Source organism: Vicia villosa, unplaced genomic scaffold (assembly GCF_029867415.1).
Source record: "Vicia villosa cultivar HV-30 ecotype Madison, WI unplaced genomic scaffold, Vvil1.0 ctg.002000F_1_1, whole genome shotgun sequence".
In the NCBI taxonomy this organism is placed as follows: Eukaryota; Viridiplantae; Streptophyta; class Magnoliopsida; order Fabales; family Fabaceae; genus Vicia; species Vicia villosa.
In genome coordinates this window covers 354768-367915 of record NW_026705807.1, presented here as the reverse complement: position 1 = coordinate 367915, position 13148 = coordinate 354768, and the positions used below count along the sequence as shown (strand labels likewise).

General features: G+C 33.4%; 2 protein-coding genes across 2 annotated transcripts; one reads left to right on the top strand and one right to left on the bottom strand.

The window, feature by feature from the left end:
- The first annotated feature begins 243 nt into the window (after positions 1-243).
- Positions 244-5227, top strand: LOC131637449 (U-box domain-containing protein 13-like). Its single transcript, XM_058908032.1, has 5 exons — positions 244-626; positions 932-1048; positions 1767-2243; positions 3228-3507; positions 4147-5227. The coding sequence occupies exons 1-5, from the start codon at positions 363-365 to the stop codon at positions 4914-4916; spliced, it is 1908 nt and encodes a 635-aa protein (XP_058764015.1). The 5' UTR covers positions 244-362; the 3' UTR covers positions 4917-5227.
- Positions 5228-10561: 5334 nt separating this feature from the next.
- Positions 10562-12792, bottom strand: LOC131637452 (uncharacterized). Its single transcript, XM_058908036.1, has 5 exons — positions 12554-12792; positions 12240-12437; positions 11809-12046; positions 11389-11526; positions 10562-11275 (listed from the first exon to the last, which is right to left on the bottom strand). The coding sequence occupies exons 1-5, from the start codon at positions 12790-12792 to the stop codon at positions 10562-10564; spliced, it is 1527 nt and encodes a 508-aa protein (XP_058764019.1).
- Between the last annotated feature and the right edge of the window lie 356 nt (positions 12793-13148).

Genomic DNA, 13148 nt, shown 5'->3' with positions numbered 1-13148 from the left:
ATATCTAGTAAAAAAATATAATTATTTATTTATCCTATCATATCTTTGAGGAAAAAAGTTCAATTTCATATCTCTTTTTCTGTTAATATAGAAGTATTAATTAATTCTGTTACTTTAAAAAATAAACTAAGAGTTTTAAGAGTAAACCACAATTTTCGTAAAAAAATCACTTTTTTCTAATTCTAAATATCGTATATAAGAGTCTAAAAGAGCACCTAGTTTTCAAATCCGAAGCTGATCTAGCGGGTCCCACCTAGCTAACAGCTGTGAAAAAGTTGTCACTTTTTCTTAACCTTTTCTCTCCCTCTCTCTACAGCACTTCAAAACCCAGCTACTCCCTCTCCAAACCCATACGAACAAAAATGGCGAAAACTAAGGGTTTCAACGTTCTCCACAACCTCATCCACATTGCCACCGAAATCTCTCAAATCTCCACCTTCCCTTCCCTCATCAAAACGCAATGCTTCGATCTCAGCCGTAGGATCACTTTCCTCATTCCTTTATTTCAACACCTCGTCAACGACGTCGTTTTGGTTCCTTACGAAGCTCTCGTTTCGCTACAAGAAGCTTTTCTTTCTGCTAAGGATTTGCTTCGGTTTTGTTCTCAGTCTAGCCAGCTCTACATGGTTTGCATTGCTAGCTATAAGAAAAATTGCTTATTTATATTTATTTTTTGTTAAAATTAGGGTTTTTTAGTTTCTACTTTTTTAGATTTAAATTAATGCAATTCCATAATAGACTGCATGGTTCATTAATTGTGATTTCTGTTAAGCTGCAAAATGTTATAGTGTAGTAATTGCAATGCTGTTGCAGAGACTTCTTAAACCGTTGTATTGCGGCTGCGATTGCAGTTGTGGCATGCGAATTAGAATTATGATAGTGTTTGTTTGTTTTTCTTTTTTCTGATTGGTTTTGTTGATTGCTATTGTAGATATTGGAGAGGGAGAAAATTAAGTGCAAATTCACAGATCTGGCTTCGCATTTTGAACAAGCTATAAACGAGATTTCGTATGACAAAATTGATATTTCTGAGGAGTTAAAGGAGCAGGTGAAATACTTTATTTGCTTAGAATATTTCTATGTTGAAATGTGTGAGTGTGCTGTGTTTTTGTATAGGCTTTATTTGAACTTGTAGTCTGGCATGTAATATGATTTTGCAGATTTGGTACGTTAAGTTCCAATTGTGCGAATTTGTGTTACTGATCTTCTTGTTACCATTTTGAATCTCTGTTTATTAATTGGCCAAGTATTAATGTTGTGAGTTTATGTGACCAATGTTAGCTGACTTGGTCTAACATGGCATGTTGACGTGGTCAAAAAAGGACACCATACTCGCATTGTTTATTTCAGTGCACACGAACATCACAAATATATCATGATTAGATTAGGGTTATTGTAACAGTTTGGATTTGGATGGTTGGGGGACCCCAATTCATGCCACTGAAACTCGGGGAACTAAGTTGACAATCGTGGTATTTGAGAGATCAAAATGGCAAATTAAGCATTTCATATATAGTTTAAAATTGAAACACAATTTCATGTTTTTATGAATAATGTAATAGAGTGTGGTTCTTATCATGTAGATTGTGTTGGGTTTAGTAAAACAAAATGAATTTAAGGTGAGGGTTTTGAAGTTAAAAATGAATGCATGAAATATTTTCTCAAACCTGACAAGTCATTGATTTCTTATTTGTCTTTTGCTAGTTCCTAGCTTACTACTTCTTCAATCTCAAGGTATTTAATTTCTGCCTCTATTGTTGTCATAGATCGCACTTGTGGCTTCCCAGTTTCGAAGGGCCAAAGAACATTTTGTTCCACCTGGTCTGGAGCTTTATGAGCACCTGTTGTCTATCTATAATCAGAGCTGTGATGTGACTGCTGAATCTGATGCACTACGTTTAATATGTGAAAAACTACAATTTGTGAGTGCTGAAGATATCGAAAAAGAGTCACTTGCTCTTCATAAGGTGATTGTTGATGGGGGTGGTTATTATGAGAAAAGCTTGCAGGGATTGTCAGCGGTGCTGAGAAAAATTGATGATTTTTTGTTCAAGGATTCTGAAAATAAGGGAGATGATTGTGTTGAGAAACGCCCACAGGTGTTGTCAAGTGGGGATTTGCCTCCTCAAACTAGTGAGCTATGTGCGAACTTATGTTGTCAGTCACCGGTTGTGCCGGAGGAGTTTCGCTGCCCAATATCTCTTGAGCTAATGAAAGATCCTGTCATCATTTCGACAGGGCAGGTTTGTACCCGAGAAATAATTGCTTATTTATTTTCTCAAAAACTAGTTTTTATTATGATCATCATTAAGCACGGTAAAAGTTTAAATCTCATGACATGCTGATGTATTTAGGTTTGTGGTAGTCTGCATTTGAAAATTAAAAAAGACTATTATTGTGCGATGGCGTGAGATTTTTCTAATCTATAGCTTAGAAGCATTTTTCTTTTTGCATTGCGAAGATAATCCTATGGGTTTAAATTATAAATTTTAAAGAGCAATTAATAACCAAGAATGGTGCCTTGTAAGAAACTGCAAGAACAGTGAAGAACATATCTCTTGAAAAAATTGATGTGAAGATTCTAGTACTTTAAATCAAGGATTGAGATCTTGAATAAATTTAACTGTAAAGACAAAAAAAAGGCTGTTTGTTATTAATCTTATCTTTTTTGTTTTTTGAAAAGCGGTTGTTTTAGAAAATTTCTTATGTTAATTATTGACTTCACTATTACTATATAGGTTTTTAATAAATTTGATAGTATTGTGTAATACTGGTACTATCAATCAACGGTTAATTGATACACAAGATTGTAATATTAGCTCGATGATGTAAAACTCATGTGATTATTTATTTTAGTTTTGGTACTTTCAAACTAAAATATATGGATACAATTAAATGAAATTAGCCATTGCCTCTTAAAGATTGATTTTCGTTATTAAATTGATATGTATATTTTTCCTTTATAATGGATAAACATACTTGGGAGACCAAATGGATCTTTTTTGCTTTACATACTAATTTAAGTTATTGCTGGAAATGTAGGAAGAATAGTTTGAAGGGGGGTGTAGGAAGAATAGTGAATTTTGATAGATTAAAGTCTGTTGTGTTGATAGCAGTGTTTTATTAGAAACCAATTTTTTCTATTACTTGAAGAGACTTGTATGATATTATTTAGAAAAGTTTCACGTTTAGAAACTTTGTAATCCTATTTTTCACCCTTTCTGCAGACATATGAACGAACTTGCATTAGGAAATGGCTTGATACAGGGCATCAAACATGTCCCATCACTCGGCAGATTGTTTCGAGCCCCATTCTCATACCTAATCATGTTTTATACAACCTGATATCAAATTGGTGCGAGGCAAATGGAGTTGAACCACCTAAAAGATTAGAAAGTTTACGGCTCTACAAGCAAACATCAGATGGCTCCTCTGAATTAATAGACCTTGATTCCTTAATGAGGAAACTAATTTCCAGATACATTGAGGATCAGCGATGTGCAGCAGGTCAGCATTGTTCCAAACACACTTATTCTTCAATTTGCTACTTATATTTGATTTATAAAGTTTATTATTTGCAGTCTGCAATTGTACGATGGTCATTTCTTTTCTCCATATAACTGAAACTAAAATCGTTTTTCCATTCATTATAGGACAATATAGCAATGATTTGGATTTAGTCGGTTACATTTAGGGTTTTATTAGATTGATTAATGCTAGAAAGCATGTTGTATTAGGTTTGTGATAAACTGGTACTAAACATAGAAATTTATTAGTAATAATCTGCTTTCAATTGCCACAATCTCGTAACTGCTGATTCTTTTACAATACAACAAATTAGGAAGTAACACAAATGATTACAAGACAATTCCGATCCAAGAAATTTGAGGGGAGTTTCTTTCATTGTAAGGTCGAGATATGCCACAAGCCTTAGCAGGAATCAAACCCTAGACCCTCTTTTCTACAGTATTCAATTCTTCCAATGAAGGGATCTTAAATTTGTAGTAAAAGGGATTTTGTTTTGAATTTTTAACATCATTATGATTTGAGAAAAATACTTCTATTGCGATCTCTCAAACCCACATGCTTGCATTTCCTAATGATGCTTTACTGATAATAAGTGTCTTTATCTTCATTTTACTGCAGGAGAGCTCCGTCTTCTTGCCAAACACAACAGTGAAAATCGAAAGTTGATTGCTGAAGCTGGTGCTATACCCCTCCTCACTGATCTCCTATTTACTCCTGATGCTGGAACCCAGGAGCATGCAGTTACTGCTCTTCTCAATCTATCTATCTACGAGGGGAACAAAGAGCGCATCATGGCTTCTGATGCTGTGCCGGGATTCCTTTACGTGCTAAAAAATGGTAGCATGGAAGCTCGGGAAAATGCAGCGGCCACCTTTTTCAACCTCTCTTCAGTAGATGAGAACAAAATGATAATCGGTGCATCTGGAGCAATCCAGGCTCTAGTTACTCTCTTCTGCGAAGGAAGTCAAAGAGGAAAGGCTGATGCTGCGTCAGCTTTATTCAAACTGTGTATATACCAAGGGAACAAAGGACGTGCTGTAAAGGCTGGTATTGTACCCAAATTGATCGAAATGTTAACAGAACCAGGTGGGGAGATGAGGGGTGAGGCATTGGCAATACTAGCTGTAATAGCTAGCCACCCGGACGGAAAAGCAGCAATTGGATCTATGAATGCTATTCCCATTCTGGCTGAATTAATCATTAATGGATCTTACAGGAACAAAGAGAATGCGACCTCGGTGCTTGTATACATCTGTAAAGGAGATCCACTGTACCTACCGATTGTCGCTTCACATGAAGTGATCAATCCTCTCATGGAACTGGCCGCAAATGGCTCAGAAAGGGGCAAGCGGAAAGCCGAACAGCTTCTTGAGCTGTTAGGCAATTAGAGACCATTGTGAATATACAATGGCAACTGTCAGCTAGCTTTTTGGTGCTGCTGTTGTCTCTGTATGTTGCAGCTGCTGGTATAGATAGTAATGATATGGTTTACAACATATTTTTAGTAAAGAGTTAACAATATTTCCTTTTTATGTTTTAGTTAAAAGGAAAATTTGATTTCAGTGAACCAATTATTTTGCTGAATTGAATCACTTGTGTTGGAAAGCTGCTAACAAGTGTTTAGGCAACAATTTGATTATTGTTTAAGTACAGATATTTGTTTCATTGTTTAAGAATATCGAGGGCCCATAATTACTTATTTTAGTGTCTGATTTGGGTTATTTGATTATGTATATGGATGACACGAGATTCATTAATGGTAGATGTGTGTGAGAAATACTTGCATGGATACGAACCTAAATTCAATTTTTTAGGCACAACCAATGAAAAGAGAGAGAATATAAATTTATTTAAATTTTAATTTCCTTTTTAATTGACATCATGAGGGTGGTTGAGATAAAAGAGGAGAGAAACAATTTTATTTTTAATTTTTAATTAATAAAAAAAATGTGATTGGTTGTGTGTAAGTACAGGTGTTATGATTGTGTCCATGTAAGTATTTTCGGATGTGTGGAACTAAAGTGTTATTTTAGATGATTTTTTTAAATTTAATTTATGTTGTTACAGTATTTTTAAAATTAAAAATATATTATTAATAAATATTTATATATTATTTTCAATAAAAAACACTTTTATAAAAGTGGGGTTTTTATCTATTATTTTCTCTATTTTTTCTCTCTTCAAAGTCATTCATTTTCCTTCTTTCTAAATTTGCAAAAGGAATTTAAGGGTGAACCTTTATATTTTTAGTAAAAAAGAATGATTTTTATAATAAATATAATATTTTGTCAAAAAACAACATAATTCACATTTAGAACAAAATCATTTTAGTATATCATGATATCTCTCATTATTTTAGCTACCGACAAAATGTGTTTGTCCTTAATCATAATACCATATAAACCAGTTATAATTATCAATCAAGAGCCACCTTTGTTGAAAAAAATGTACATCAGTTGAGATGTGGCGTACCGTAAAAGGACCCAAGATATTTGTTATAAGAAAGAAATTCTAATACATTTTCCTCTAAAGCTCATTGGAATTCCTTTTTGCAATGGAATGTCTAATTTACAGTTTTTTAAGCCTCATGTTCCTATGATTACGTCTTTCGGTGATATGTCTAATTCAAAAATTTGGCAGCTTATTGTTGCAAGTGGAAGTTTATTGATTGATGCATGTATTAGGAATCAGACAAGTCTCGATGTCGATTTCCACAGATATAATGCTTGCTCATGTTGCTCGTGGGGGCATGGTTACGTGATTCATCTTTTAAGGATATGATGCTTGATTGAATAGCAATGCTTTTTGGTTTCGACTCATGACTCATGACATTATTCTTATAGGAATATTGAATGTATTTGAGAGCTAAAGTCAAGATGTGTATGGCATTGTTGTCAAACTTAAAAATCACTATGGGCAATATCGTGTGCTTGGTAGGTAAGCCTTTGTAGAAACAGCCAATTGGTATAATTACGGTCGGAAATAAGTCGAGTCGAATCGAATTCGCCTCAGTTTGTCTCGATTAGATAAGAATTAGTGCAACTTAAAATTTGACTCGAGTTTGATATGATTTTTTTAAACTCAAATTTGACTCGATTTAAGTTCACAAAGAACTCAGTTCAACTTGTCAGCTTTATCTCAATAGATTTAGGGTCTGTTTGGATTGATGGAAAAGGATGGAATAGGATGGAATGGAGTGGAATGGGGTTATGCTCCCTTGTTTGGATTTATAAAATTTGAATGGAATGGAATGGAATCTGATGGAACTCATTCCATCCAATACCACTACTTTTGCCTATTTTTCATTCCCCCCAAATTGGGGTGTATTGAATGGAATGGAATCAAATTTAAAAGTTAATTACAATTTTGTCCTCTAAAAATTCACTTTTATTATCTATTCCTATTACTCATCTCAATTCACGTTAGAATTTTGTTCTCATTTACTGAAAACTCTTCTCCTTCCCCAACCTTCTTCTTGCTTCAACCCTAACAAGGTACATCATTTTTCTTATCATTTTTTTCCTGTAATTATATGTGTGTTCTATTATATGAAATACATTGATTTATTTTTAGAAGACTTGCTATTATTATCTACCATAGACCTATATTTATCTTTTAATTTTAGCAAAATTTGAACTTTTTGAATTATTATGATTATTAAGTATGGTGTTTATCAAAACTTATCTACTTGGTCTTTGAAATTTCAATTTCAGTTTATAATAATCATGTTCTATTTATGAATATTTAAATTTATTATAGTTTATTTTATTTTCTGCTAAGTTGATATTTTTCTATGATTATATATTGTTTTACTTGGATCTATCTATATTGTCTCAAAGGGTAAAACTGGAATAAAAATATTTAAATACTTTCCGCTCCGTCCTATTTCCAAACAGTGGAATGAGATATTAGTTCCGCTCCGTTGTAAAATATCCAAACAGTGGAATGGAGTTTATGTTCCGTTCCATTCCATTCCGTTCCGCTCCATTCCGCTCTGTTCCGCTCCGCTCCGTTAGTTGTAAGCTATCCAAACAGACCCTTAACATTTTTGCTTCACGGATTTATTGTTTTTAAATTATTATTATTATTATTATTATTATTATTATTATTATTATTATTATTATTATTATTATTATTATTATTATTATTATTATTATATATTTGACATTTAAAATTAAAACTTTTAAAAGAAAAATATTTAAATAAAATAAAACTTATAATATTTGAAGAAAATCGAGGACTAAGATTTGGAGTAAATTTTTAAAATTAGGGATAGGCATCGGTTCATTTCGATTCGGGTCCTTAATCTAAAACGGACCAACCCATTGAGCCACACGAACCCACTTCTGATCATTTGGACTTTCGGTTCAATCAGAATCTGTTTTTATCAAATTCAGTTAGCTATGTCGATTTTTTCGATTATTCACATAATTGGGCCAATTCAAATTTCAAGCCCAAATTTAAAATCAATTAAAGTTTATTTTTTTTCTAAATCTCTTATCCCATCCTTTGGAGTTCTTAGGCACCATGTGCGTTTCTAAAAAGACAATTTCTTTATCCACTCCTACCTTTTTAGGAACCCGCGGCGAAATTTCTTAAATGCCCACATATTTCGGAAATGCATCTCCGAATGCATTTTTTTTTGGGAAAAAAGGATTATTTCGGAAGTGCATATCCGAAGACACCTTTTTTTTATAGAAAAAATGTGACTTCGGAGATGCACTTCCGAAAACACCATTTTTTTTGAGAAATGGGTGTCTTCGGAGATGCATATCCGAAATATTCCAACTTTTGGTCTTGAAATTTTTTGGATATGCATATTCGAAAAAACTCAATAATTATTAAAAAATTAAAATCAAGGTGAATCAATACAAGTATAATTAATTGTATGAATTAAAATATATTATTAAATATATATCATTATAATCAATATATATTAATAATATTAGCCTAATAAATATTTAAATGAAAAATGATTTTTTTATTATAATTAATTATTAAAATAATTTTATATTTTTAATTTTTATTTATTATTTTGAAAAATTATGTAATTAGAAATTTATATTAAAATATAAATAAAGTAGTACTTGATCTCTTTTATTTTAAATTTTTGTTGAATAATTATTAATGTATTTATTTTTTATATATGTTGTGTATTAGTTATAATTTTAGTAATTATTAATATGGAATTTATCAAAAAATAATTAAATTTTTTATGAATTTTATTTTTTAATTTATAATTGAAATTAGAATAGAAATATCAACAGTATAATTATCATTATTATTATTCATAACTTATAAATTATATCAATTTTATGATATCTAAATTAATCAATATTCCAAAATTTTCAATTTTTTGGGATTTTTTTGGATATGCATATCCGAAAAAACCTCTGACCATTTTTTGGGGTGTTTTTTCGGATATGCATATCCGAATTAAATAAAATTCCAATTTTTTTGGATGTTTTCGAAGATGCATCTCAGAATTAACCAAAATCCCAATTTTTTCAGAGATGCATCTCTGAAGGGTATTTTGGGGTTTCCAGCAGGGGTTTTCACCCCATGGGGGTGGATAAAGAAATTGTCTTCCAAAAATACCCCTTATTTTCATAGATGTATCTCTGGACGCACTTTTTTTACTCAACATCAAATTTTTCTGTAGATGCATATACGAAATTTGTCCGTATATATATTTACGGAAGAAACCTAGAAACAGAAAACTAAAAAATCAACATTGCAACTACAAAAATGACATTCATAAATTAAAATCGGTATTACATTGATGATTTCAACATAAAATTAAATATTACATTTCAATATTCCGGTGGACGCTTGCACATCTCTAAGATTTGCTCGACCGTTCTTCGTACCATCGCTACCAACTCGAGCATAATTTTCTCTTCAAAATCAAAATACGTTCGCCACATCGCCAAAACATCCTCTCGGTTCTTGAGCTCAAAGTTGCTGTAAACGATGTTCCCTTTGTTGTCAACTGAAGGTGAGCGATACTCGAGCTTCACAACCTTTTGTTTGTCTCCATAAGGTAGGCGATGGTGAATTTCGTCAATGATATCGTCGAGCGAGGTGTAATCATTGAGTTTGAATGTTCATCCGAGTGTTTTGCCGTCAGAGTAAGAGACACTTGCGACATACCAACAGATGTTGATATCATATTGAGATACTTTTGTGTTTGTGTGAAAGAAAACATAAGAAACTCCAAATTTATAGAAAACCTAGGTGAATATGGACCATCCATTTTCTGTCACACAATATTCTGTAGCTATATCCATGGAAAGAACCGATATATTTTTGTCCCGTAGGTATATCTATGAAAAATACCCAGGGACTGCATCTTAAGAAGCTTCCGTAGAGACATCTCCGAAACTTTCGCTGTTACATTTTTTACAGTACAACAAAATAATAATGAAAATGAGTATATTGGAATTGGAAAAAATTGATAATAGTAAGGAAAGTGAGCATATTGCAATGTTAAAAATTGACTATATTGCAATGTTAAATAGTGAGTATATTACACTTTCAAATTCAAAACAAATGTCGTCGATTAAATCTATATGTGGTTCCATCTTGAACTTTTCCGCATTCGATTCATTTTCAATGTTGTTCAATCTTTCGAATTCGTGCATCCTATCAACAAAAACATCCGGCCACGTCTTGACATTTGCATTATGATGAGTCGCCCATTCTAGTGACGTAAGTGGTATGGGGAATCCCTATTTCAAGTAAACTTGTACAAAATGACTTGATTTTACAAGCCATCCAATACACATGATGCGATCATTTGGATTCCTAGATGGTGCGGTGCGGAGCAGGAAAAAGGTTTTCGAAAACCTGTAGTGCGTCAAGTCAATGCACACCCTATCATATGCATATGCAATAAGATGCCCCATTTTCGGGAATCTCATCCATTTTGAAACCGGTGCGTGACCGCTCAACCAAGGAACAAGAGATTCATAAACCGCTTCAAGTTTATCTTTCTCTCCATATAACCGCGTGTAAGAGTCTTTATGTGTCTTCAACTATTGTATAAGTTGATGACAGACAAGCGCATGGCTATCCTCTTATTTACTGAGCAAAGTCCAAACGGTCCGGTAACCGCAATTACCATCCCCCTCAACATTGACGATCCGCTCAATGTATTTGTGCATAAAAACGACATCTCATCGATGAATGGAATTTTCAGTGGAATCGGTGTCGGAGGTGGTTTGCATATGCGAGCTCCTTTCATGGAACTTTTTTGAGATTTAGGAGTTGGTGAGTCGGGAAAAAGTTTATCAACGTGCTCACAATAAGAAGGAGACCGTGTAATCGAGTTGACATTTGGTGTAGGCTTCATTTTCTTCGGAGCATCCTTTGTATTTACCGGTTGAGAAGGCAGTTTCATGCCGGTCGTTTCGGGATATCCAATCTTCCTCAATTGTTCTTTGATGTGGAGTTTCATGTTGTCACCGACCTTCGAAAATATCTCTTGTATCGCTTCCAATTCGGTAGAAATAAAGATATTCGATTTACCTCCTTCCATGCAACCATCATCATCAAAACTAAGTCTTTTCCAATGAGGGATAACTTCGTCCATTCTTATTGGCTCACCTAGTTTCATCTTTTTAGCAATAACACAAGCACACGGGAGACTATATGTTTTAGAAATAGTGGAACCACACTCTGCACTATCGAAACCTACAATTTCACCTCGTGAAAAATATAGTTCAACCCAGGCCGTGACATATTGCTGACCAATTGAGAATAAAGAATGTTGTCCTTAAATCGATGTTCCAACACCGTTATGCTTCAACTAAATGTAGTTTGTATCTCATTAAGTTGGTTTTTAATCATGAGATTTACGAAGTCCCAATCTCGACACAAGTCACCCTTGCTATTACCCAACCAATTTTGTAAACTAGCATGTGCCGACTCAACTCTGTTGGTGGTTGTATTCCCAAGGTGTCGGACATTATCAGTCCATGCACAAACAAACTTCTCCTTCACATTATCAAGAATGGTGCTTTCAACATATTTCAATAAATCAGGATACTTTTCACACACTTTCCGAAATTGAATGACGACATCGACATATAATTCTTTTGTCGAAGAATTTACAATATGATTCCATGCATCCATTATTTGATCAACAATCACACCGGGCTTCACCAAATTTCCACCTTCGGTCTCTACTTGTTTCATCCCTACCGTGGGTTTAACCTTACTTCTCATATTACATGTTATGTGATATCGACAAAGTAATGCTTTAGAAGAAGGAAATACATTTGCTACCGCATTCATCAACGCGGTATTGCGGTCCGTAACAATCGCCTTAGGCATCTCGACTTGGTCCTTCAAAAGTGACCAAAACACCTCTAATGCCCATGTAAAATTGTCCTCTTTTTCACACTCCAAAAAAGAAAAAGCAACGACATATGTCTTCTCTGTAAATGTAATACCAACCATTTCAAATAATAGAAGTATATACTTGTTGGTCTTGTAGGTAGAATGAGAATGAGCACTGTCAAGAACGTGTTGAACAACTTTATTGAATCCGGATGAGTCCAAAAAATATCTCCGACCATAACTCCATCGTCCCAAGTTCTGTACTGGGACACGTAAGTGTTATAATCCAACAATTTCAACAGTTGTTGCATCTCATTTTATCTTCCCTAATCGCCTTGTTAGTGCGGTACTAGATGTTGTACACTTGCCTTATATTTGATACAATGTCGGGTTCCTTCCGTATCAATATGGTAAGTATATTTTTCGGTTGGACAAGATTCAAGGTCATGTCACTAATACATGCCTTCTCTTCCGGTTTGAGCCGACATAAACTAGGATGACCTTGTAACTTTGAACACAAATCATGGTTATGCAAACCACAAATAACACTAAATTTCCACTTCTTGCTAGCCAACATATAACCACAAATTTTAAAAGGACACTCACATTTTCTACTACCCATGTCGTCTCTTTTAAACTTTCTTAGAGGAGTATATGGTATTTTCCGCTTCTTTCGCACAACATTGTTACAAAAGCGTTTCTTCTTTTCGAACCATCATCCAATATTCCTATTACCACACCAAAACCAAGTCTAGTTGCAGTTCTACAAATCCATGTTAGCATGCTATCACGATCATCAAACTCTTGCTTGTTATTGAAGTCACCGCCGACATCTACTGCCTTTACGATAACCCCTTGAACGTTAGAAGAAACATCGTATATAGAAACTAATTCTTTTGAGATATTATCGGGGTGCACCATACCTATTTGTAAACAATAAGAAATGACTGATATGACACTGTTTGAGTAGATAAAAGATTAAAATTGATCGTTTTAAAAGAAAAGGGACCAAAATGAACTATGAGGTATAGGTAAGGGATAAAAAAGTATTAAACAAAAAAAAATTATTGAAAAAAATATAATCTCTTCAAAAAAAACAAAGTGCTTTAATTCAAAAATCTCCTCCCCTTATTTTTTTTTTATAAAAATCTGACAAACCTATCAAATATGAAAAATGCAATTTTTTAGAAAATAAAATTGACGATTTGCATAACACGATATAACGTGAATCTCATTCTATGAGGCAAAAAAAAAAAACAATATTAGGAGTTTTAGTA

Coding starts and splice junctions, on each gene's coding strand:
- LOC131637449 (XM_058908032.1), top strand. CDS start 363: ATGGCGAAAACTAAGGGTTTCAACGTTCTCCACAACCTCATCCACATT. Junction 627..931: donor AGTCTAGCCAGCTCTACATG/GTTTGCATTGCT, acceptor TTGCTATTGTAG/ATATTGGAGAGGGAGAAAAT. Junction 2,244..3,227: donor TCATCATTTCGACAGGGCAG/GTTTGTACCCGA, acceptor CCCTTTCTGCAG/ACATATGAACGAACTTGCAT.
- LOC131637452 (XM_058908036.1), bottom strand. CDS start 12,792: ATGGTGCACCCCGATAATATCTCAAAAGAATTAGTTTCTATATACGAT. Junction 12,438..12,553: donor AGAAACGCTTTTGTAACAAT/GTTGTGCGAAAG, acceptor TATGTTGGCTAG/CAAGAAGTGGAAATTTAGTG. Junction 11,527..11,808: donor TGATGAATGCGGTAGCAAAT/GTATTTCCTTCT, acceptor GATAATGTGAAG/GAGAAGTTTGTTTGTGCATG.